The sequence below is a fragment of the Apodemus sylvaticus genome, chromosome 1, assembly GCF_947179515.1.
Source record: "Apodemus sylvaticus chromosome 1, mApoSyl1.1, whole genome shotgun sequence".
Taxonomy (NCBI): domain Eukaryota; kingdom Metazoa; phylum Chordata; class Mammalia; order Rodentia; family Muridae; genus Apodemus; species Apodemus sylvaticus.
The window spans coordinates 140,942,679-140,969,440 of NC_067472.1; the positions used below are offsets into that span (position 1 = coordinate 140,942,679).

General features: G+C 47.2%; 1 protein-coding gene across 3 annotated transcripts in view; it reads right to left on the reverse strand.

Moving 5' to 3' along the window:
* Nucleotides 1–588: 588 nt before the first annotated feature.
* Nucleotides 589–26,762, reverse strand: part of Ttc23 (tetratricopeptide repeat domain 23) — a 75,565-nt gene continuing 49,391 nt past the window's right edge. For 2 of the 3 annotated variants that reach the window (XM_052160914.1, XM_052160899.1), the window contains exons 8-12: nt 17,361–17,488; nt 15,320–15,469; nt 4,642–4,683; nt 1,927–2,009; nt 589–1,141 (exon numbers count right to left, since the gene is read on the reverse strand). In XM_052160914.1, the coding sequence (XP_052016874.1) occupies nt 1,027–1,141; nt 1,927–2,009; nt 4,642–4,683; nt 15,320–15,469; nt 17,361–17,488 (518 nt within the window). In that variant the 3' untranslated portion in view covers nt 589–1,026. The remainder of the gene's footprint in view (nt 1,142–1,926; nt 2,010–4,641; nt 4,684–15,319; nt 15,470–17,360; nt 17,489–26,762) is intronic. The other variant, XM_052160908.1, reaches the window with a different exon arrangement.

The window sequence follows — 26,762 nt, forward strand, 5'->3', positions numbered from 1 at the left end:
ATACTCTTCCATATTATTCCTGCAGATCAATTCCAAAACACCTGAGACCCTGTCAGCCTAACCATGGCTGTGGGACTATTCCTGTGCCCATTTTCCATGCTATTCTTTTTATCCCTACAATGAGGAAAATAATTCTGGTTGCTTAAACAACCAATAAGAAGTAAAGGGTTTATTCTGGCTTTTAAATGGAAGGCAGGTATGTGTGTGTGTGTGTGTGTGTGTGTGTGTATACATATTTATATATACATACACAGATACACACACACAGAATAGTGGGGAAAGGTGGGTGGCAGAGGCATCACAGCTAATTACAAATGTGTCTGCCGTCAGGAAGCAGGGAGTGGATAGAAAATGGGACTGAGGCTAAGAAACCTCAAGACTGCCCCCCATCCCCCCCAGTGAACCAGTTCATTCAACTTGACTCCTACCTACCTCAAGGCCTCTCAGCCATGGGGACCAAGTGTTGGGATACGGGAGCCTATGAGGGACATTTCCCATTTCAACCATAACAGGCTTCGTGGGGCCCAGGCAAGGGCTCTGTCACAGAGCAGCACTGCCAGCTCCAGTCTTCATTTTAAACACACAAACTGACACTAGCAGAAGTTTCTCTTTATTGGTCTTTTCTTCTCAGTTACTATTACTTTCATATAAGGGAGGCTTTGTGTGGGATCTCACTGGCCCAGATGTGGTTCTGGGTGGAGCAGGAGCCCTGCCTGTCATCAGGTGAGTCTCCTTTCCTGTAGAGAAGTTCCAACTTTGGAAGAGTATTTCAGCCACAGCAGAGATGACAGAGGGAATTCTCCTTGGTGGAAGAAAATAACCGAAAGCACCATATCGCCCTGAAGGGCGTTCACAATTGGGATGTGGAAGATTCATGGTACTGCCGTCGCATTCTGAAGCAAACAGCCCTAAAAATCTTCGGTGACTGCTAGCCTCCACCTTCGAGCTGGAGGTTTGTTCAGCATCCTAAAAGCAATGCCTGCCAAGTCTTTCTCGGAGCTTTCTTTGGCGTGGTCCGTGGGGGCATCAGTCTGCTGCACTGTGCCTGCCCTTCCCCGGCATCGAGTACTGGGGGACGCTGGTGCAGAATGCTACTTTGGCTTTCACCGTCTGCCTTGACTTCCCAGCAGCCTCGGAGATCCTGTAGACAGAAAGCAGATGGGTGAGCACGGGCCCTCGGATCATCCCGGTTCCGATCAGCCTTTGCTGCTGGGAAGAAGCCTTAGGAGGGGATGCAGGTGAGAACCTCGGCACAGGAACACCAAACACTAGGCGTGTCTCTCCTCTCTTAATGCCTTGCAGCCATGCTCACTCCCTGAGGCAAAACAGGTTTTAGGTTGGTCATGGGTGGGCTGAGAGTGGAGGAGACTGTCAAGTTCTGACGGGAAGCTTTGTTGGCCCACTTAACGCTGTCCTCAAAGGCTTCAGTACCCCTTCCGGGTCTGTGCCTCCGGTGAAAGCCACTGCTGTAATTTCCTGACCTGGGTTTGATGCTCAGCCCATAGAATCTCTGGGAATACCCACTCTGTGAAATGGCGGCCCTCCCTGCGTAGTGCCAGGCTTTCTGCTGAGTAAAGACCTTAGGGCCAGTCTTGAAGGTACAGTTGTGACACTGACGCCCACCCACCAGGTAGAGCTCTAGAGGCAAGGCCCTCCTTTTCCAGCAAGTGTGCTTCCCTGCAGGGACTAGTCTATGGGACCACGACGAAAGCCAGAGTATTTCAACATTATTAAAGAATGAATACCTTTCAAATGTTAGGTCATGGACTGTTTGTAGCTGGCTTCTCAGAGGACCTATTCTTACATTTAACTATATAAGTTATGAGAAGACAAGGAAACTCCCACAGAACCTCCTAATACTAGCCACGGGTGCAGAATGGTGGAGGGAAATGAAATTCAGAGGAAATGTAAGGGAAGCTGCGTCACCTGGACAGTGTGTCTATGGTGTGCTGGGTGGCCAGGGTCTTCTTGTCCTGTGATCCATACAAGAACGTCTCGATCTGGACACACTGTGAAACACCAATGAGTCATCATGAGGTTACAGAAATGTCACGGGCAAACAAAGTCTCCTTTGGGGTAGAGACAGGGTGCTTTGTTCTTAGAGCCAGGCTGTGCCAGCCTCAGTGCCCTTGGGGGTCTCTAGGGACATTCTGACCTTTAAGTTGGATGTTCTTAGGGATCCAGGATACAAATGTAGGATTTGAACACTATTAGTTCATAAACTCTCTGTGTGCAGGCATGTGTTTAAACGTGCTGTTTTTAAAAAGCAAGGCAAGTGCATTGTTGCCTGGCTTTTGCTTCGTTTCCTTCTTTTGCTTAAGTTCTGGCGTTTTATGTTTATTCCCAGTCAGTGCAGAGTTGAGGGAACGATAAAGCTTAAAGAAATACTTAAAATGGGCAAAGCAGGAATCTGCTTTGATGACCGTCTGTAGAACGATAGTAATGAAGACAGCTTGTCTTTCACCCTGGGGTGTCAAGAAGGCCAATGGGAAAGACAGGGGCCTCAGTACTTGGTTGCCAGTGGACTGTGCTTAACAGATGGCATTGGGACCACACTTTTGCAAAGGAAAGAGAATGGAATTTAGCTCTCACAAAACAGAATAGATTAATCCTGAAACATTTGAGGAATTAAATGTGAAATGCAGAACTTGGGGCTCTCCTATGAAAACGTTGAGGGACAGCCTTCTGGGCTGGCTAGAGCCGGGAAACTTATTTCTTGAGTCAAGCTCCCCACATGCAAACTGCTGAAGAGATGTAACCTGCTATATGAAAATGACCAACGGCTTTGCAGTGAAATGTAACCCTAAGCAAAGAATCCAGAGAGAGGGGAGGTGTCTGCGGGGTCTCTTCCCAAGAGTTAGCATTCAGAACACAATAGGAATGCCTCAGAGGCAATGGTGAGTGATGGTAGCAGCCTCCAACCTTCAAGTACAAGAGCGGTCAAAAGCAGACAGTCATTCACAGAGCTCACAGAGAGCTGGGTGCTGAGAGGCTCTGCCTCATCAATAACTGGAGATGCAAACAAAGACCAAAGAGCACAACTTTGTAAACAATGGAAAATTCTCCTCCAATGCTACCAAGATGATGCCAAAGAGGGAAGAAGAACCGCTATAGAGTTTCGTCCATTGACAGTGGGTATTTAAGTTGGTGTGACTCTCCGTAGACGCTTCAGCAATATTTAATAAAGCTATAAGAGCTAAGAGTGATATGCCTGGTTTTCTAAAGAGAGACAGAAAGGGAGTGGATCCAGATGGGAGGGGAGGTGGGGAGGAACTGGGAGGGGTCACAAGACACATTGTGTGAGGAAAAAAATCTATTTTTAATAAAAAGAAAAGAGAAAAATGATATTTCTATATACATAGTAAAAATAACAAGTATACTAAGGTAGAATAACAAATTATAATTTAAAATGTTAAGAAAGAAACTGTGCATGATCATAGGGAGGGAGCTTCACAGGAAAAACCAAATGTAAGCATGGGGCAATGTTCAATCAGGACAGTTCGAGGGACTTCATCTGTGCGACTCACCTTTTGTTTCTAACTTGGATAATGAGGTCAAAGGCGTTTGTTTCACGTTACAAACATTTTCCCTGCATAGCTGAACTATTTCTTGATATATTTTAAAGATTGACTTTTTCTCTCTGGTTAAGATGCTTGAGTCAGAAAGAAAGGAGGATGGGCCTGGGGAATGCGTGTCGTTTGCATCTGCCAACTATTTTTAGGTCTTTAAGAAAATAAAGTTGCACACATGGCTCGAATGCTTTGCCTTCAGAAGCCATGAAGATCTCAGGGCTGCCCAGGTGGGAACTGGGAGTGTGTCTCTGGTCTGGTGGAGGACAGAAATGGCAGGTATGCGTGTGATAGGATTTTATTTTTTAAATAACAGAAACCATTCCCTGTCTCTTGGCTCGATTACCTGCATGAAGAAGTAGCAGGCTCTTTCTCTTATCACATTCAGTCCATAATTCAATTCTGCTAATTCGAGGATCTCATCTCTGGGCCTCAGGCCTTGGCTTTGCTACCTCTGCACCAGGGCCTCGGCCTGGCCTTGGCAAGACCATCCTCATCCAGGGTCACTTTAACCCACAGACACACCACATGACCTCACAGCCCGGGAACTTGGAGGAAGAGCCATTGTTCTGAGGGAAGGGATGGGACATGCTTTTGACAGTTACGGTAACTCAGCAAGAACTCTTTCAGTCCCCGTGTGGGAGGCAGCACACAGAAGCCTAAGTTGCTCTCAGCCTCTTACTCCACCCAGCAGGGCACCGAGGGGACAGGCAGGGAGTGAGCCGGGGGCAAGCTTGTAGACAGCCAGTGGCTCCCTTACAATCTCAACCTTCCTACCGGAACCTAAACTCTTCTTCTCCTTCATGAACAGGAATGCCTTCCCTGGGTTTAGAGAGCAGGTCTAATTTTGAAGCCACCCAAACTCCCCTGGGTACATATTTAGGAGTGCCCCAATGCAGCTCATTTTGACACCAGCTGAAGTCAGCACGACTTGGTGTTAAGTCATTCGCTGTTAGCATTACAATTTTACTGACAATATAAGCCTTTGAGACAGTCTGATGAGGTCTCAGTTCACTCTGCTCAACAGATGGCTTCTAGAAGCTGCACAACACGAGTGAGATTTCCATCCTACCTCTTTGGTGATTGAAGGATCTTCTCCCTGGCCCCTAATTCCCTAGGGAAGAGACAATTGGGTAAATAGTTGCAAATTCCCAGGAAGAATGAGAAGGTAAGTGATAAGATTTAGGCAAGTTTCCCCAGGCCCTACTCTGGCCCCTTCCTGCAAGGCCTTCTGCTTAGCTCATTTTCTCTGGCATTATTAAGTTAGGGGGGGAAGGGGAGGACTCTGTCCAACAAACACATCCTACAGGTCCCTCCCCAAGATGCTTCTCTTGTTCACAGAGATAGATTTCCCACCCCAAAGTTATCATCCTCATAAAAGACATTTGCTTATAATTCCTGCTGAAGAGATGCAAAGAAATGTCAAATAGGAGACAGGGTGGTGGGTGGGTCCTTAGCCCCTGCCTGATCTTATTTGATCAAAGAGGCAGGGCAGAAATCCAGGCAGTAAAAGCTAGTCCATCTATATACTTTGATCAATATCCTCTGTAGGGAGGATAACCTTGACAGTCCGATCATCCACATGGACTGGAGACCCAGCTCAGATGGTGACTGCTTGCCTGTCCTGTATCAAGCCTTGGGTTCAAGCCTCAGCACCACCGGAACTGAGCGAATGTAGTGGTACACACCCGCAATCCCAGAACTACAGGAGAACTAGAAATCAGGGTCATCCTTGGCTACATACAAAGTTTGAGGCCAGCCTGGGCTATATGAGGCCATTTCAAAAAATAAATAAATAAAAATTTTAAAAAAGTAAAGCATTAATATAAATAGTTAGGTAACTAAAACAAAACAGCCTGATGCATTTAAAAAGAAATAAAAGCATTAGTATGAGATTGTATTTTTCTTTTAAAAGAATCCATACTTTATATGTAGCAGTATAATTGATACATTAAATAACACTACAATAGAATTTAAAATACGTTTAAGTCGAAAAAAATGGGGAAGCTTCCAGGTTTTCTTTATATTGTTTTCTAAATTTCAATATTTCCCAATTATAACCTTTTGAGGATAAAAATCACCCTTAAACATATGCCCCAATAGTGTAGTGACATTTCAGGCTTCCTATTTACTGACAACAGCTGGTAAAAGTCATCCTTTTTTAAAAATAAGTTTTAAAATAAAGTTCTGGAAACAGCTTTATGAAACTAAAGTTAGCCTTCTGCGGAGATGCTCGAAGAGTGGGTGCTGAAGGACGAGCCATCCCTTCTGTCTTCTGCCCTGACATCAACAGGCCAGGCTTACCCATAATCCCACACCCAGCCACCGACAGCAGAAACCTAAAGCTTCTGAGGAACACGACCCCACACAGGAAGGGCTATCCAATGCTATTAGGGTCCCAGCAGACTGCTCCTTGAAACTAACTCACGCCTTCTGTTTGTCTGTCTGTCCATCATTCCTTCCTTCCCTTTTTCCTTGCTTTCTCCCAAGTCAGTGTCATCTTTGCCTCAGGCTGGCCTTGAGCTAGCTGTGCAGCAAAGGATCATCTTCAGCTTCTGATCCTCTTGTCCCCTCCTGAGTTCTAGGATCACAGGGTGGCCCCCGTGCCCACCTTATGTGCTGCTGGGGCTGCTAGGCAAGTGGTCTGCTAACTGAGCCCCATACCCACTGACATTCTTAGAACTAATGTTAAAGAAGTAAAAAAAAAAAGGTGATAGCTCGGGGATGTACCAAAATACCCTTTTTTTTTTTTTTTTTTTTTTTTTTTTGAGACAGGGTCTCTCTGTGTAGCTCTGGCTGTCCTGGAACTCACTTTTTAGACCAGGCTGGCCTTGAACTCAGAGATCTACCTGCCTCTGCCTCCCAAGTGCTGGGATTAAAGGCATGTGCCACCACTGCCCGGCCCAAAATACCTTTTAAACAAGCAGAGTAGCCTATTACCACTTCTACTAGAGATTGTTTTAATAGCTGTATATTTGTCTAAGGAATATAAATTGAATTATTCAATGTTCTGCTTCATTTAGCTGAGTTTGCTTAAATGATATTTTTGTGTGTGTGAAATCAATGTGGTGTTTTGATTCTTTTGGTAAAAACAGACACAAGAGTCAAACTCACTGACTGTAGGCTGAAGCTGCTGGGCACAGCGCTGGAGCTGTCCTCTGAAGGACCAGGGCCCTCCCTCAAGGCCCAGGATTAGAGCACTCTCCACCAGAATAAAGGTAGCCTGTGCTCTTCTGCAGTGAGAGGGCAACCTGTCCCCTTTCAACCAGCCACCAAAAGGCTTTTCTGTTTCTAAAGTAATGAGTAAGCTGACATCTAAAGTATCCAGTGGATTTCTCAAAAGCCACTGTTTCTATTATTCTCTAGTTTTTCAAAACATGGGTTGCAAGAGACATAACCTGGGCTGTTTCCATTCTTCCTTAAAGAGCAGACAGGGAGCTTTTCTTCCCTGGCTACAGATGCAGGGAATGCCTGCTTTCCCTACCGGCAGCCGTCTCCAAAGGGCCAAGGCTGTGCAGCTCCCCGGGGCCTGTCTGTCTCGGGCATGTAAGTAAAGGAATGGATGATCAAACAGCTGAACAGCAGACGAGTTAGTTAAAGCTCTTACGTGGGGCTCAGGTGCGTGTACATGTGCATGCACAGGAGGGTGAGACTATGGGTGTGTAAGTGCATGCGTGCACATGTGTGAAGCCCATAGGCTGATGTACCACATGCCTTCCTCTATCACGCTGAATCACACATTTCTGAGCCAAGGTTAGACTATCTACCCAGCAAGTTCCCAGGACACTCCCGTCTCTGCCTCCCCGGGGCTGGGACCGCCAGTGAGCACTACCACACCTAGAGTTTCAGGTGAGTGCTGGAGAGCTGACCTCGGGCTCTCATGCTTACAGAGCGCGCCCTTTACCAGCGGAGCCAGCTCTCCTGCCCTTTACATGGTGCTTTAAGAAGTGGTGGGCTCCGGTGACCTGCATGTGCTGAACCCTCTGCTGAGAAGAAGCTGTGTGCGAGCAGTGCTGGGGGCCTTCAGACTTGCTCCCCTGGTGAGCTGAGGGGCAGGATGATCTTTCTTCACTATGGGGTGCATTCTCCCATGAGTGACTCACAGAGAGGAGGTAATCTAATGCCTGGACGCTGACCTTTCTATGGGTCCAGGAAGCTAATAAGATGGAGCCAGCGGCCTGTTGCCTGGGTTACTGGGCCCCAACCTTGTGCTGACACTCTTCCCAGTGAGGGCAGGAGGTGACTTATGGGCAGCTATGATGTAGTGGCTAGTTTGTCTACATGCTGCTGGCTTTAAAGCAAACAGACAGACAGATGGACAAAACCCCTTACATATGCAAACTCATAAAAACATCTACTTGGGAGAAATCTCTGCAAAAAGGCAGCTGTTGCGCAGGAGCGTTCCTGCCCCAGTGGCGCTGCTGCAGGCCTGAACTGGACGGATGGATGGAATCCCTGGACAGATGGAATTCCTGGACGGATGGATGGAATCCCTGGACGGATGGATGGAATCCCTGGTGTCTCCGTCACCTCTTGCCCTCTGACCAGGGGTCTGGGAATTACATCTGGGAAATTCAGATAATGAAAGTGCTGATGGGACATGGCCTCTCCATTAGCAGAGGCAGAACAGCCAAGGCTCCAGCTAAGGAGTCATTTAAATGATGAGTTACATGACCCCCATCATAGAAAATCAAGAAAGACAAGTTTGTCACTCCGGGCAAGGGTACAAGCCGAGCTTGTCACACAGTTAGCAGTGTTTTCCTCTTATGAAATGAAAAACAGAGCCAGAGAGAGGGAAATGTTTTAAACCACTCTAATGTTGAGGACCTGTGGTCACTGTTCCCCGCCCCGTGTGTGCACTGTATGTGTTTTTGTGCACATGTTGTGTGGAGGCCAAATGTCAACGTCGGGTATCTTCCTCAGTGGTGGTCTGCTTACTTTTTGAGAAAGGTTCTCTCACTGAATTGGAAGATTGTCTAGAACTGCTGGTTAGAGAGCCCCAAGGAACCTTTGGTCTTTATGTTAGTTAGGGTTTCTAAGACTATGATATACACTAAGAGCTATGTGGGGAGGAAGGGGTTTCTTTTATTTTATAGCTTACATCATCCAGGGAAGTCAGGGCAGGAACCTGGAGGCAGGAGCTGATGGAGAGGCCAGGGCGGGGTGCTGCTTGCTGCCTTGCTCCCCATGACATGCTCAGCCTGCCTTCTTACAGCACCCAGAGCCACCAGCCTCAGGGTGGCACCACCCACAGTGAGCTGGGCCCTCCAAAGTCAATCATCAGTCAGGAAATGCACCATAGGCTTGCCCACGGGCCAATCTAGTTGGGGACATTTTTCTCAGTTGATGTTCTTTCTTCCCAAATGACTCTAAGTTGTGTCAAGCTGACAGGAAATTAGCCAGCACACTCCAGAACTGGGACCACAGGTGTAAGTCACCTGAACTAGGGTCTGCCCTCAGGACCTCATGCCCAGATAGGAAGTACTTCACTTCAGGAATGAGCTTCCAAGCCCGATCCCAAATCAATACACATTTTACACACGTTATCTGATGCCAGATTATCACTTCTATAGAGGATAAATGACTCAGAAACTCAGGAATCATTCCTGTTTTCAAGTCAACATTTAAGCCTAATATATTAAGAGAAAAGATTTTAGAAACCTTAATGTGCACAGATGTGAAGTGTACTATACTACATACTTAAAGGTATAGCAACATATGTATATTTACTAATGGTTGCCAGGCAGGGAGAAAGATAAACTCGGAGAGTTGGAAACATCAGCTGAAGTGGTTCATCAGCCAGCACTAAGGGAACAGGGTTAGGGATGGGCCTGGTTTTCCTGAGTCAGTCAGGAGCCAGCCTTGTCCTGCCTGAGCCCATGACATCCTGCACATCCGATCCTTCCGGCAGCCACTGTTTGCAGTACAACAACCCTATGCCAGCCTCAGAGAGAGGGCAGATTTGAGTAATGCTTTTAGAGCTTCCAGAGACACGGAGACGAAGCATTAACAAATAGAGGCTGGGGAGATGGCCCAGCAGTCAGAGCAGTCACTACTCCTACAGAGACTAGGACTAAGGTTCAGCGCCTACCACCCATATGACAGCTCACAGCTCTCTGTAACTGCAGGTCCAGGGGATAGCACAGTCTCTTCTGGCCTCTGTGAGTACCAGGCATGTAAGAGGTGCACATATATACATGCAGGCAAAATACTCACATACAGAAAATAAAGCAATTAAAAAATATACAAATGTCATACACAAACATGTCATAATAACTTAAAAATATACAAATAAACGTGTCACAACAATTTTCAGTAAGAACAAAAAGGAGAAAGGGGAAGAGAAGGAGGGAAAGGAGGAAGGAGGAAGAGGAAGGAGAGGACAAAGGGAGAGAAAGGAGGAGCAGCAGTCAAAGCAGCAGCAACATGGGGCCATGAGAAAGAGTAAAGTGTGTGGTGGTGGTAGCGGGTGCGTGGCAGCAAAGGTCCTTGTGCAGAGGTGACAGTGGATGTGAGGACTGCAGGATGCTGAGGCAGCCAGATGAAGGCTGTGGAAAGCAGCAGTGAGGGAGGAGGTCTCAGAGAGATGGACGCCAGGTGTCTGGGGAAACATCCTAGCCTTGTCTGTCCTCCCCAACACTTGCAGCTCCCATCCCACAGAGGCAAATCCGCCCACAGCCTGAGGACAACACACTGATGAGTGGGCAGAGAGCCTCCAGTGGGAACAGCACAGGCAGAGTGACCGAGGGACCCTGGGCTGCAGAGAGAAATGGGGATGAGGGAGGCTTGGAAGGAGGAAGCCATCTCTGGGGCTAGCCAGTGTGGATGCTATCCTTGTGACAGGTAGGTGCGCCGGCAGTCTGGGGGCGCTACATTTTCTTTTCTAGGAGAAACAAACACAGAGGCTGGGCGCCAGGGGTGTGAGACAGAGTTCTCTCCTGCAAACCTGGAGTTCTCGTTTCCTTGAATCTACCACAGGAAAGGTAGACCTTGTTTTGGTCACAGCAAACTAAGAATGAATGACCTTGATCCCTTAGAATATCACTTCCATCCTCCACTGGGGAGCAGAGCTGAAGGAAAATCAACACCATTATGACCTCTCTCTTGCTTTAAAAAATTGTGTGTGTGTGTAGGGGTGTGTATATGTTTGTGTGTCGGTGTCTGTCTATGTGTGCACCCATAGTGAGTGTACGCATGTGTGTGCCAGGGTATGTGTGTACAGGTTCTTGTCTTCCACTGCTTGGAGGCAGAGTCCCTTGCTTACTGCTGCATGCTCCTGGCTGGCCGGCCCAGGAGCCCCCAGGCACTTTCCTATCCCAGCCTCTCATCTCCCCCAGGGGAACTGGAATTAGGCACTGTCACACCCAGGTTTACATTAGTTTAGAGATTTGAACTCTGATCCTCCAGCTTCTGGGCAAGTGCTTTACCCCTGAGCTATTTTCCCTAACTCAGACCTTTTCTCTCTTTATACAAGGCCCATAGCCACTTCCTAACAGTGATTCAGTGAGACAATTAGCAAGGCCAGGAGCTGAGGGGAGGGAGGGGAAAGGATCTACACATGGAAATAAGATTTCCGATGTGGAGTCCCTTCAGGGACTCTAAATTTGGCTCTGCATTTCCTGGCACATCCGAGGGCAACAAGGGAACAAGAAGATCAAATAGGCCAAAGGAAATGTAAATTTTGTGGGCCACCATGGGGCAAACAAACACAGGCATATCTCTGCAGTGTGTACAAGCTGCTCATGAAACAGCATCTAGGAAGGTCTGAGTGTCTGTTTGTCTGCAGGAAGCCCAGGGACAGCATGGCTTGGTCTCCAGTGTTGATGTAGAAGATGGTCTTAGTCAGGGTTTCTATTCCTGCACAAAACATCATGACCAAGGAGCAAGTTGGGGAGGAAAGGGTTTGTTTTGCTCACACTTCCATATTGCTGTTCACCAAAGGAAGTCAGGACTGGAACTCAAGCAGGACAGGAAGCAGGTGCTGATGCAGAGGCCATGGAGGGATGTTACTTACTGGCTTGCCTCCCCTGGCTTGCTCAGCCAACTTTCTTATAGAACCCAAGAACACCAGCGCAGGGATGGCACCACCCACAATGGGCTGGGTCCTCCCCACTTCATCACTAATTGAGAAAATGCCTTACAGCTGGATCTCATGAGGCATTTCTCAAGGGATAACTCCAGCTTGTGACAAGTTGACACACAAAACCAGCCAGTACAGAGACCCTGTGGGTTCTGACTTTCTTGTCTGTAGCTTATAAAACAAACTATTCTCCAGCTCGTTTTCTTAAAAAGATTCATTATATAGTGGGCTTGGGGACTATTATTTTATAGAAATGTTTAAGGCTTGTGTCTGTGATACTATGAGACAACCCTGACCAGGACAGTCCTTAGAAAGGTCAGATTAAAACTAGACCCCCAAATGAACTTCATTCTGTACTTGGGCCAGAATCATTCCCAAGATGCCACTGACCTAGGAGACAGCAATTGGGAACTCTTTCTGCAGTCTTTCACCTGGTGAGAATTCATTCGAGCAGTGGCACCATCCTAGATCAAAACAGGTCTCCATGCTGCTGAGGGAGCAGACTTTTGCTGTAGGGATTTCCACAGTGTTTTTCGATAGTCCCCTGCAGGCAGATGCCTTTACAAGATCAATAACTCTGTTCCCCCCTGCCCTCCCCCAATCAAATGTGCTGTCTGCTTTGTTTCTGGAGCCTTCCTGTTTAGCATGACTTGGGCCCACACCTGGACCATTTAACACAGGAGGGTATGTCTGGAAAAGCCACATTTGTTGGCGTCTATGAGGCTACTGTGATAAAACAAGACAAACAGGTAGCTAATGGCTCTTAGAAAGCTGCTGGCTTCCTAAGCCCAGTGAGGTACTCCAGGCAGCAAACGAGAAAGGCAGGTTTAAAGTCCCTGTCTGTGTCCTGCTGTCAACAGGGCAGCCAGTCCTGTCCTCAGATGAGAGCAACTGTGGGATGAGAACTGCCCCTACCATAGCATGCACAGCATCCACACACGTTCTCACTTGTCTCAGATGCTGACAGATGGCCAGAGAGCTTCAGTGCATCAGAGCTGCTGCTGTCAGAGCTGACGGTTAATGAGTCCCAACCAGGGGCAGAAAAAGTCTCCTTCCACTCTGGGTTTTGGGATGATGTGATGAGAAATTTTCTTGAAGCTGAGCTGCAGTGTCAGCCAGGGCAGGACCTGGGGAAGGCACAGACAGATCTCCGGGCCCTAGTCCCACTCCAAAGATGACGGGATAGTGACTTGGATGCAGGAGCATTAAGGCCTGCACCTGCCTATCACCAGAACAAAGGAGAGAGCTGAGCGGAACAGCAGAGTGTTCTGACAAAACTGACTTAACACTCCATAGCCCAGGCCCTTCCCTGTGTACAGTGTACTCCACAAGTCTGCCTGGAAGACGAGAAACAGCTCATCCACACCTGGCCATCAAACTGTTCCAAGCCTAGGATGGAAGACTGCTACCAAAAATGGAAATTTAAAAAAAATCATGAGATTATTTTGCAAACTTTATACAATAAAAATATGTAAATAGGATAGCTAATTACTTAGAAAGTATTATTTGCCAAAATGATTCAATTACCAGTAGAAAGCTCTAATAGCTCACTTTTTGTAGAATAGAGAAGAATTTAAAGGAATTTTTCCACAACAAAAGTATCAGCCCAAAGGGTTTCCTAAGAGATATAAATTTTGGACATCATGTATTTTGGTATATGAAAAATAGAGATGAATTTCCTAACTATTTGAAGCAAATGCAACATTGATGCTTAAATATAACACACAAACATCAGTGCCAAAACACTGAAATAAATAAGAACCAATAGACCCAACTGCTATGATTTGAAAATTTCCCTTGAGATGCAATGTGTTGAGATTTTAATTCCCAGAGCAGCAGGCTTGGGAAGTGAGTCCCGAGAAGGTTCTACCCTCATGAATGGGTCAGTGCTATTATTTTGGGAGAAAATTCATTGAAAAGACTGCATTCAGTCTGCCTTAGTTTTCTTTCTCCTTCCTATCATCACCTCCCGTATTTTGTCTTTGAATGAACCAAACAAACAGGCCACCATCAGATGGAAGCCTCTTGACTGGATTTCCCAAAGGTATGAGAAAGAAATTTCTATTTTTAGAGATTCTTCTGTCTCTGAATTCTATTATAATAGTACAAGATAGGCTCAGAAAACACCATTTGCAAAAAATAATCCAATGTGATCAAGGGGAGGATTTATTCCAGGAACGCAAGGATGGTCCAATGACAGAGCGACACATAATTTACGATGTGGTCTGAGAGAGGGCTACGCAGCCATCCTGCTAATGCTGAAAACAAAACTGATGAAAATCAGCGTCTATTTCTAATTCTAGAAAGACTCACAAAACCAGAAACCTTAGCGTGATAAAAGTATATAAACCTTAGTATTAAACTCAGCATCTCTTTTTTGTTTGACATGGGTTTCTCTGTATAGCTCTGGCTGTCCTGGGACTTGTTCTATAGATCAGGCTGGACTCAGAGATCCAACTGTCTCTGCTTCCTGAGTATGGGGATTAAAGGGACCCAGCCTGAAGCCAGCATCTCTTAAATGAGGAATCTCTGAAGTTGCTTCTAGTAAGATGGGGAAGAAGGCAAGGACCCCATCACCTCCACTGCCGTTCGGTATTGTGCTGCACAGGTGAGTCAAAGCAATTAGATAAAGGAATTGGCCATAGAACTGAAAATATAAAGGAAAATTAAGTCTAGTTGCAGATGTATAATAGTATATTTAGAAAAATGAGAGACTCAATGTTTCAAATTAATCCAAGCAATAAAAACTAAGCTAGTTTGATATACAAAAATAAGTAAAAGCATGTAACTGAATAAATCTGCACCTGCAATAGTAGTAATAAAATGCACAGAAATACACACAACTTAGAGATGGAAGGCTTTTCGGTGTGTATGAGAGACAAAGCAGACATGAGCAGACAGGGTGGCAGCCCTTGCCCACGGGCAGGAAGACTCAACAACAGCCGGGTGTCAGTTTTCCCAGAATTTACTTACACTTTAATAAAAACAATCAAGTATCCAGAAAACCTGATGTTTTTAGGGGAAAAGCCCCAAGGGCTGTCTTGTATTACCTCACATGAGATCATTCCACAGAATCCCTATGACTGAACATGTGATATATTAACACCTAAATAAAGAGAGATTAGCAGAACAGAACAGAAATCCAGAAACAAACTCAAGTGCATATGGGGATTTAGCGTATGTCGTCCTAAGCCTGTGACTGGAGCAGTGACGGGCTCTTTGTGAAATGGTCCTAGACAAGCCTGTGCTCAGTACGTCTCTCCTACAGGGAGGTACTTGGGAAAAAGATAACACGAGAGAGACCTTATATTCTCTACATAAAATAAGCTCCAGGTTCCAAAGAAGAACAGAAGAAAACAAGCACAATCTTTTGTGCTTCCTTCATGAGCCAGGCATGCAGGAAGACCACAGTAACAGGAAAGGCTTAGTAAGTCACACTGAAAAATTTTAAAGTATTTGCATGATCAAACATGACTGATAACTCACTCTTTGAATATATTTTAGAGGAACTCTTTTATCTCCCAAAATGTTAGCTTAAATCTACCACAAAAGTAAAGCCATTTTACCTAAATAAGCAATTATAAATTTTCATTTAAAAGTGCGGTGGAGGGAAGGAAGAGTGTGGCTGGGGAGACTGCTTCACGTCGGCGCTGCCCCCCACTTTATTTACCTTCTTTAGCTTTGCGTAAGCTCCGCTGTTGTTTCCCTGCGCCAGGTCTGCCCTGCCCAGGACCCGGTAGGTTTCTGCCACCTCAGGACTGAAGTCACCAAACGCTCCCACTTTGGCTTCCAGGGACTCTCTCAGGATCATGGCGGCTCTCTGAGAAAAGGACAGAATGCTGCAGTGTGGTTTAAAAGTTCAAAGGGCACTTGCTCCTGTGGCCGAGGACCCAGGCTCAGCACCCACGGGGCAGCTCACAACCTCTGTGACTCCAGTTCTTGGGCAGCCATTGCCCTGCTCGGGCCTCTGAGAGCGTCACGGATGCAAGTGATACACAGATACGCAGGAGGAAACACTCATACACACACGAAGACAGAAACGACAGCTGGAGAGATGATGGCTCAGCAGTTGAGAGCACTGGCTGCTCTTCTAGGGGACCAGGGTTCAGTTCCCAAGCCCTACATGGTGGCTCACAACTAGCTATAATTTCCATTCTAGGGGTTCTGATGCCTTCACATAGACTCTCATGCAGGCAAAGCACCAATGTACATAGAATAAAAATAAATTATTAAAAAAAAAAAAGAAAGCGATCTTTATAAAAGTTCAGGGACTGAGTAAGAGCTGTACCCCTCTCAAGAAAAGTCATGAAGTTTATAACACATTTAACATTTCAGAGAAAAGTGTTCTAAAGAACTGGGCCACTGTCCTCTGGTTAGATAAGAGGCAGGCAACAGCATATTTGGGGAGAGAAAGTACAAAATATGAAGGAAGAGAACAGCAAGGACGCCATGACAGCTCTCTCTTAAACTAGTTCCACTGAGCAGCAGGAGCAGAGCTAGCCTGTGTGGAGCGCTTAGGTTGATGTGTGATCTGACTTGTTCTTTAGATATACACAGCCTTCACCTTCTGACCCAGTAGGAGGCCGAGGTACAGAGCAGCCTTGGAGACCTTCCTTGTTCCTGTTTCGGCAGGGCTCTCAGTGGCGGGCTGGGATCTGCTTCCCTGGGGCTCACCTCCCTCTGCACTGTTGCTCTCAGATAAGAGAAAACTAGGCTGCACTTGTGGGTCATGCTTCCGGACTTCCTGTCCTCACAGAGAGGAAGCCGAAAGTAAACACTCCACGGAGCAGGATAAACCATTTTGTTTACTTTGTCCTATTTATTTATGCCAACATGGAATAGAAAGATATATGTTGGTCAGAAAGGAGTGTTTTCTGATGTTAATTTTTGCAGATACCAAGACATATAAGGGGGAAGTCTATGAACTTCCAACCAGTCCTGAGATTCTTCCCAGATCTTCTACGTGAAAACAGTCTCGAAAGACAAAACCAAACCAAACCCCACCACCAGTAACAACGTAATTATGAATGCATAACACTAATGCTGAGTTCAACAGCCAAGATGGTGGTGGTGAGGGCTTCCCGTAGCACAGCCCTGGGGGCACGTGCTGACCCTGTGTCACAGACAGGTAGAGGCGTGAACGAAGAACATGTCTCCATTTGTTGGCAGGAACATGAGTCAGGAACTGGGGTTAGCACATCAAATATGGCGGTGAACAGAAATCAGTTTCTGAGGTAAAAACAACAGTGTAACTGGCCAAGTATGGCCCATGAGAGCTTGTGAGGGACTGGGGTATCCACGCAGACTTGCCTGTGCCCACCCACTCCCTACACCTGTGTGCAAGGCCTTAGACGGAAGCAAGATGGAAGGTGGTGTCTCCATGGGATTTGACTCTTGGACTTTGGGAACCCAGTGAGAGGGAGGACTAGAGATTCTTTTCCTCAGTGAAACCTGTTAATACTCTTAAAGTCTGACTAGGGAAACCTGGTGATTGTTTAGAGTTGGATGGACTGTTTACTTCCTCAGAGTTTTGTTTCTAAGAGAAAGTATCTGGTGCCTGCCCAGCATGGCTCCTTCATGTATTTATCGGAGTCTCTCCCAGGCTAGGGCATGTCCTGTATACAGTTGGTGCTCAATGGATGCTGGCAGAGTAAAGAAGTCTTTGGCTTTCCATGTGAATAGCTTGACAATCATGATCTAAACTCACTTACTTCTTTTTGTCCAGTGGTTTGCAGAAAACTGCAAAATTCATCTTGAATCGAAAGGAACTTGGCTTTTTCTGCTCCTTCGGAATCCTTGATATAAGTCATGCTTTCCTGAAAATATTTCTCGGCCACATCTGAGAAGAGCATAGAACAACAATTTTGAAAATAGCTCAAAGATCTATGCAGAGATGGAGAAAAACACACTGTTGGTGACAGTGAACTATTTAAAAAACGAGCATTTGGGCAAGAGACACCAATTCAAGGGTCTCTCCTGTGCCCACTAACCTGCCTGTGGGAGCAGAAATTACTTACGTTTAAGAAGGATACTGCAACTTGCTTTCCTTATTTTTCAGACATTTTAGTGTTCTTAGTGACATACAAAGCAAAATTAATGGGTGGGAAAGTGGAAACAGTCTCCAGACCTGAGCACATTAGGGTACTGTCATGTTGACTGAGAGCGCATTATCTCTGCCTAGACATCAGCCGCTCCTTATAGCTCTCGTAGTTTTATGGGCTCTAACTGTAATCTTGTTCTACACACAAACACACACACACACACACACACACACACACACACACACACACACACACACACACACAACAAACAAAACAGAAGAAAACAAAACAAAAGAAAGTCTGGCTGATATACTACTGAAGTAGAACCCCAACTATTCTAAACCCTTAAACACACTGATTAATAAAACAAAAACAGTTTCAAGTAAATGACAATCAGAAAAATCAAGGCAGGAAAGAGCCCAGGCATGGAAAAGGAAATTAAAAACCAGAACTGTGACTGCTACATACAGCCCTCTTATGTACCAAACCCTAAGCTAAAGCGACATAAAGTGAGGAAGGTTAGGTTTCACTCATATTGCTGGAGGTGTCGGTCTATGACTCAGTGGCTCTGTTCCTTCTGCTCTGCTGAGGCTGAGGGAGTCTGTCATGATGTGTTGGAACATGCTGTGGTAACTACAAGTGAGGAGAATCAGGAAGGAGTGGGTTCCCAACATCACTGCCTAGAGGTTCTGTGACCGGTGAGGTCAACAGTGGCACAGGTTGGGGGCCAAGCCTTTAATATAGGGGCCTTGGGAGGGCACACAGACAGACTGTGGCAAACAAGGCACAGTGTCTTGGCAGTCCATAGACCTATTAGAAACCCATGTATTCACTCAGCACTGGGGTTTCCCAAGCATAAACAGGACTGGGGATGGGGCCTGAAGCCCTTTTGTGGTAGGAAGCTAAGTGAAGCTCTCTGTAAGAAGCCAGCATGGTGCCTCAAAGACAACTGCACTGCTCCTCAGCCGAGGCTCTGGGACAGAGCCCTGAGTGTGATGTGAGATCACAGGTCTCTGCTGGCTTTTAGAAAGTGACATCATCTCTTGGGCCCAATGGAATCACATGGGCTTTTGTTGTTGTTTTTTTGTGACAGGGTTTTCAGTGTAGCCCTGGCTATCCTTGAACTCACAGAGCTCGACCTGCCTCTGCATTCTAGACTGCCTGCATTAAAGGCATACACTATGCCAGACACATATGGGTTTTTCGAACATAGAGAATTTTCTCGAGCTGATGACAGAAAAAGAAGTCAGAGACCCTGGGAGCTGCTGTGGTTTGGGACTGGATTGCTTCCCAGTAGCTATGCTGAAGGCTTGGTTCCCAGACTGTGGAACTATTAGAAGGTGATGGGACCTTTAAGGGATCGTGTCTGACGGAAAGAAATCATGCTCCTGAGGGTGTGGCACTTGAAGGCAATATTGGGACCAAGCTCCCTTCTTTTCTCTCTCCTTTCTCTCTGGCTGCTAGGAGGTAAGTGGCTGTCTCTGCCACGTGCTCCTGCCACTGGTACTCAGTCTCCCCACAAGCCTAAAGCAACACAAATGGAGACTTCTGAACCATGGGTGATACTGAGACTCTCTTGTGTGCTGTATGGAAGCATCACCTGTCAATTAAAAAGCTGATGACCTATTAGCTGAGGCAGGAAATAGGAGGTGGGAGTTCCAGAAGGGAGAGAGGAACTCTGGGATAGAGTCAGGCACAGGAAGAGATTCTCCCAGACAGATGCAAGAGGCTGGAGGGAGGTAACCAGCCATGTGGCACTCAGAGAATAGAATAGACAGGTTAATTAAGTTACGAGTCCATCGGGAAACAAGCCCAAGTTTATGGCCTAGACGTTTGTAAAGAATAAAAACTCTCAGAGTTGTTATTTTAGGAACTGAAGTGTGGGTGGAAAGCCCATGGTTACAATGAGCCAAATAAACCTTTCCTCCCGTTAAGCCGTCTGTCTCAGGAATTTGTCACAGTGACAGAAGGCTGACCATACAAAAGCATTAGTGGTGGAGCAACAGAGGGAAGCTCTCCATTGCCAATATGAACAAGGACCCTAGAGGAGTCATGACCAACAAGAAAACAAGGCTTCAGCTCTGTAGCTGTAAGAAACCAACATCTGATAGCAAAGGGAAAGAGATCATAAACTCTAGGTGACAGTAGAGCTGGCCGGCTGCTTGTTTGCAGCCTAAAGAGAGAAATCAGCCTTCCTGTGCCAGACACCTGACCTACAGAGCCAGGCACTGTGGCAAGATTTTCTCTGTCCAATGACATTAAAATATTAGTGCAGCAGGAGGCCTGTGATTGGACAGGAAAAAGGGATGTGGACCTAAGAGTTGAGGGACAGAGAGTGACTCAGGTGGGAGAAGAAGCAAGATGGACGGACTGGATGATTCAAACCAGCGTGGCTTTGAATAGCCATGGGTATATACGTTATTATACAGGGATAAAATAACTGGGACTTGTTTAATCTAGGTGGGCAGCTTGTATCATTATCAATTGTCACAGAAATTATTGTGTGGGTATCTTGTGAGTTGAGAATTTATTGACATATAAATCTAACTGTTTAATTATAAGCTTCTAGAGTTTTGTTCTACTGGGTTACTGGAATGGGGGGCCGCTGACCACAGGGGTATATGGCTGAGAAGGTATGGATGGCTATGAGACAAGTGAACCAGGGAACACCGTGATCAGTCATTGCTAAAACTAGAGTTGCCTGTAGTAGCGTGAGAAGCCTGCCAGTCTTCAAGAGTTTTGTTTCTACTGGGTTGCTGGGTGTTGTGGCTGCTGACCGCAGGGTGGTCGGTCATTGCAAGGGGCTGACATGGCCAAGGGAACTCATGAGCTCAGAGAGACTGCTGAGTCTAGATCACCCAGCTGGAGCCACGTGGGCCACTGGTGCCCAGCGTAATGTGGGAACTGGCCGGCATTTTTAATATTTCCTGCAACAAGGAGCTAATAAACAGCCCCTTAAGTAGTTAGAATACTTTTGTGTGTGTGTGTGTGTGTGTGTGTACACACTCACGTGTGCATATATAGAGGTATGCATACCCACATGTATACTGCGGGCAGGGCTCACACTGGGGTATCTTTCTCATTCTTCACTTTCTTATTTATAATATTCTGAGACAAGGTCTTACACCGCTCGTGAAAGCTTCCATTTCATCTAGACTAGCTGGCCGGCAAATCCCCAGGATCCTGCTGGAGATCTAGTTGAAGGCCGCCATTCCTGGCTCTCATGTGGGAGCTGGAGATCTAAACCCGGTGTCCTACACTTTCCCATCAAGCGTTTTATCCCCTGTGCTCTCTCAAGCCCCACAACTGATTTGTATGCAACAAAAGAAAACCAATGTGGAAAATACAACATTTAAGGTTTATACTGTTTGGATACATACTTTATAGTAGTTTGGAATTAAACAAACTTCAAAGAGCCAACAAGAGAAAAGAAAATGAAACAGCCAGAGCTATGTTCTAAATGGTGGGTTCCCTCCTCCCCCGATTCACGCTAAAACTCTAATCTCCAAGGTCTTTCAGAGGTGACTGTGTTACGAGGATAGAGCCCTCATGACTGGCACTTGTGCTCCTGTGAGTGGGACCCTGGAGAGCTGCCGTTACACACTCCTAGATGAAGAGCTAGGAACAGAGCTGACTGTGGACCAGGAAGCAGCCGCCGCCGCCAGACATCAAACCTGCTAACGTCTTGACCTTGGGCTTCCCAGTTTCCAGGGTTTTGAAAAAGAAATGATTAAGCCACTTAATCTAGGGTGTTTGGTTGTGACAGCTTGAGTAGATTAGGGCAGTGGAGAAACTCTACAAATAGAAATGAGCACATCTGCACAGAACTGAGCGGAGGCCTGAAGCCTGTCCCCTACAGACATGGGCTCACCACGATTACGAAGACTGCCACTAAAATCAAAGGCTTCCACTTATGACGTACTACGTGTCTGTCTGTCTCCTCAGTTGTAGCTATGGACTTCTCTCAGGCTGGCTGAAAAATGGATGCATTAGAGCTGGCTGGCAGCCAAGATGGACACTGAGCAGATGGAAACACAATGAGAACAGACAGACAGAATGACCCAAAGACACAGAAGCCCCAGGCCATTTGCTGATAAACAATACCGCACAGCGAAAGGGCTGTGAGAACATGGCTGGAATTCACAGTGAGAGTCCCGGGTGCTGAGAAGGGATCCAATCACACGCCTCCCTTCCAGGAGATCTTAGGAAGGGGAGAAGTAAGCGCATGGGAAAGTGTCTTCCTAATCTGCAGACTCAAGAAAACCCAGGTCTGGAAACAAGTGCTGTTCCTCGGCAAGGTTCCCCCTGGGGTCCTGGGCAGGAGGCAGGAGCAGGATTCTTGGCATTTTGTCTCCTGGGCATGTCTCCATCCCAGGTTTTTCAGATGAATCAACGCTAAATCAGGGCTAACTAGACATCCCCCTCACCCTCTCCCAGACCAGCGGGTGCACTCCTATGGTATTACCCAAGTTTTATGGAAGAAAGTTCTCTCATATGGAAACTGTTACATATCTTTACTCATTGCTGAACTGTAAAACCAAATGTCAACTCTGACTCTGACGGTCTGATGACAGTGTTGGAGGTAGCATGGCATTTATTTTTATGGGTAAAAAGTATAACATAAAGATTGAGGTCTGATGTGACTGGGGTATTCTGGAGGGGAGGGTACTTGATATTTTAGTATTCTACCTAATTGGGAACCAATGAAAGAGTATACCCTGATCCTGGGAGAGAAAAACAGAACTGGCTGGAAGGGCAGGCAGAGCGGTGTGTGACAGTGACCCCAGCACTCCCTGTCTGTTCCAGGAAGACAAAGGAGAGCAGCCTCACGGGATGTCCTGAAACAGCAACAGGGGAGGAGAGGGACTTCAGGCACCAGCAGTTATAGTCTCTCTACCTGTAAACTAAAGTAATTTTATCTTGTGGGGTGGTGGTGTGGTGGTGGTGGAACTCTTTTATACAGGACCCTGACTTACTTCCCTCACCTCTCCAGGCCCTAAATGAACTGCGAACCATGGTTGTATGGCAGGTCTTGGCAGGCAGAGCCAAGTGTGTGCCAGTGCACAGCCCAGGAGTCATGTCCTCAAAGAGATCGTTTTCTGGGGCTGAGAGTTTAGGCGCCCTAGACTCATCTGGAATAAACGACAATACAATTTCCAAAAAAAGACAGGAAGCCATGTCCTCTGGATAGGAATTCATCTCCTGGGGTGCTCCTGTGTTCCGAGCTGGGTATGAATTCACAGAGCCAGCAAGCAGTTCGGTGTTCTTGCACATGGCTGCCCTCGACTTTAAAAAGCACTTCTAGAATCCTCTGCAACCTGATTCCGATAGCCTGGGCAAAGATGAAGTCATCTCTGAAACGTGGAAGCGTGACTCAGCTGGTAAATCTGAGCCCCAGTGGCAGAGGTAAGCCAGGACCATAAATCTCTTCCCATTCCTACTGCAGCAGAGTGGTTGGGTTGTCTGCGGGTTCCAGCACGGGGAGGGAGTCATGCTGTGGGCAGGTCCTTTAACTATCTCTGCAGATGGCTCCATCTGGGTACTTGAAGCCAGATAGACTTACATGAAGAGCTTCATACATAGGCAAAAGAAAGAAAAGCCTTGTTCAGACAGCCAGAGAGTATTCAGTACACTGGATACCAGGAAACCTCCCCCCCCTCTCTCTCTCGTGTGTGTGTGTGTGTGTGTGTGTGTGTGTGTGTGTGTGTGTATGTGTGTTTATGTGTGTGTGTGTGTGTGTGTGTGCTGATGCTCATCTGTGACAGAGGACAACTTGTAAGAGTTGGTTCTGCCTTTCCACCATTTGGGTCCTTGCGGTTAAACTGAGATAATCAGGCTTGGTAGATAATTACTCTTACCTCCTGAGCCATCTCTCTGGCCCAGGCCAGGAACCTTTCAACTAAATTAAATACCAGTTACCCTAGGGTTCATGTTCCTGAGGCTGCTCTGAGACAGGAGGAGAGATGGTAGGGATAGCTTCAGTATGTCAGAAGGTTCCATGTGCGATGTGACAATCATCCTTTCTAACAGTTTCAAAATTAATCTTTGTAACTGCAGATGTTTTAAGGACTCCAAGAAATAACAGGAAGTCATCAGTCTAACCTGACCCTCATCGAGCAAAAGACCGAACCATTGAGACTATGGTGGGTGCTGCTACCCATCACCTGTGGGGGCCACAGAGGAGCCTGGGGACTCACCCCTTACTTTTTCCACACACTTTTCCCTACACAGTAGGTGGCTGAGCTGTTAAACTTGCTGTAAAATCTGAGGAAGTTCGTACGTGTTTCTGGGGGCAGGCATGTATCAGAAAGCATGGTGGCTAAGTGAACATAAGGCTGGGAGCCGCCTGCAGGGTACAAAGGTGCTGAGCTCCTTCACAGGGCTGGACAAGGGGCTGGGACGCCATGAGATCTGCTTGCCTTGGCGTCCTCGCTCCCTGGAGCTGTCCAGACCCCCCACCCCCACCCCTCGGCTGCTTAGAGGCCCATGCAGGGCCACAGAGGCAAAGGTTAGATGTCTTGCAACCTTAGACCTCCAGTCCCTTAGGTCAGGGAAATACATATGTTCTCCAAAGAGCTGCCCTAAAAATCCTCTGCAAAAGTACCAAGTATAAATAGCATAGCTTTTCTGAGAAGTTCTGAACACAAATCTTACATGCTGGCATCTAAATAGACAGCCCAAGCCTTGTGGAAGCGGCCGTCACAGGCTGTGCACTTCGTCCTGCCCAGAAACACAGAGGCCATAGGCCTCACTCTAGACACACTGGGAAGGCAGCAACTGGCCAGGCAGGGTTCCTGAGGTTTCTGCTCTGCCCTGGGTCATTTCCTAGGAAGAGGATTGAGTCACCCAGGCTTGGGTTCTTCTGCTGGTCCCAAGAGCGGCCGAGTGAGCAGCCCCGACCTGTGTTCTGGGGCTTGTACCTATACCACTAGGACTGGGGATCTGACATTCATGGTGTGACCACCTTTCTGGATAGAGGGTCCAGGCATGAGGCAGTTCATGGTCTCTATTATTAGACCTTGTGCTGTTCTAATTAGCTGAATGCCCTTGCAGTCTGGATCCTTAGATATGAGGATAACTTCCAGAAGTTTCTGAGAGGGGATTACTCTGGTGCTAGAAAGAACCTCCCTTTCGCCCATTTCCCCCAAGGGGCTCAGAGCAGGTGAGGACAGATATCAGCTCCGGTCCCTCACAGGCAGGCAAGTGCAGGCTGGTGAGGCATTCGTGTAAGTGGGTCCCAAGAGGAGGGGTGGGGAGGAGAAAGGTTCTCTCAGAGCGCACAGGGTCCCAGGGCGCGGGAAAGCTGAGGAGAACAAGGAGATCAAGAGGAGCAGCACGAGATGGAGGGATACAGACAGGGTACACCCAGGGGTGGCCTGTCTGCCAGCAGGACTACAGTTCACCACAGGTCCCCCACAGAGGCCTTAAGTGACGGAGGGGAGAAGGGGGCAGCTGAGGAAGGCCACAGGAAGACGAAGGCTATGGTCAGTGCTTCCAGGCACCATCTTACCGGCCAAGAGACCCCAGCTCCAACAGTTACAAACACCCACTGACTGCTAGCCTCTCAGGCACTCAGGATCTGAGGGGAATTGTAACAGGCAGCTACTGTATGGAGAAAGGGCGGGTGTGCCCAAGGCAAACAGGGCTAACAGGACACAGGGGGAAAGGTTGAGAAAAGGGAGGACTGTGGAAGGTCACAGAGACCTACACAGGCAATTATTTAAAAAAAAAATAAGAAAGGCTTCATAAACATTTTTCATTATGCTTGTGCAAAACATAGGAGTGAGTACGGCTAGCGGGAGCTGGGAAGTAGATGTATTTGTGCAAAGGAATTAGGGAAACCCAGTTGCTCGGAAATCTCTGTGGGAGCTGAGGCTTCAGCAGAGGCCGACGCCACTCCTGCTGCTGTCTTGGGACCCAGAAGACCTCCTTAGCCTGCTGGCGCCCAGGACTACACGGGGCCACTTCCAAACAAGGCTGCCTGCTCTGAGCAGGCCCTGCAGCACAAAGGTTTACACTGAAATGTACTTGGCTTCGGACCATTTCATTTTAATATCCTTAAGGAGAAGCACTGTAAACACGAGGCCAAGGCCCTGGACACTTAGCAGGGCCGGGAGAGCTGTTAATACCAAGTTTGTCTATGGCTGCTCTGGGAAGCTGGCCAGGCCCAGGTTAGTGACATCCCACAAGCCTGAATTGGGAATCTTCAGGCAAGCACGAGCCTCCCAGACTTCTAGGGCAGTTTTGTCTACAGGAGGAATGCAGGAGGGCACAGTGTGAAGGCACCAGCTCTAGTATGGAGCCAGAAGCACTCCAGGGCCAACAGTCTTGAGTGCTAGCAGACAATGCCTTCAATGGACATCCAGCGAGGCAGCAGGAGCAGGCGGGCAATGGAAAAATCCTCACACGGGAACTTACGCTTTTCAAAAATTCTATTGTTTTGTTTTGCTTTTTCTCCAAAAACAAAAACAACAAAGCCAAAAATCTATTCTAGGTTCAGACAGGTTTTAATGTAAAAGAGCAAAGGCCAGATGGCCCCTTGATACTCTGAAGGACAGGCAGGTTTGCTTCTGGGGGATCTTGGGACTACAAGTGACTATAGGTGGGTGACAGCAGGGGTGGGGGTGGGCTAGGGTGGGGGTGGGGGGACTCTATCTCCAGGCTCCCCAGTAGTCCTTTTTCCTTTCCCCTGCAGGGGGCAGTAGAGGCCTGGATAGGCCTGAGTCCTGGCTGGGCCTCTCACAGCCTTGCCTCCATGTAAAGGGTCAGCAGAGTGAAGGTAGGAAAGTTGGGGGGATGTGCTTGCTTGGTCCCCAGCTGTACTCCCTGCCTGTGCAGTTGTCTCCTGTTTCTGCTTCCAGAGGGAAGGTGAATCCCTGGGCCCCAGTCGGGCTGCTCCTGCCCTGCCCACCCCACACACAGCACTTGCAGACAAGCAACCCTTCGGGCAGAGTGCACTTTTATCAGATGGTAGGGAGAACTGGCTGTGGTGTCTCTGTAAAGCTGGAGGTCACATCCTGCTTGCAGATTGTTAAAAGTATTGACAGCAGTTTGTGGCAGTCCCAGAACCTA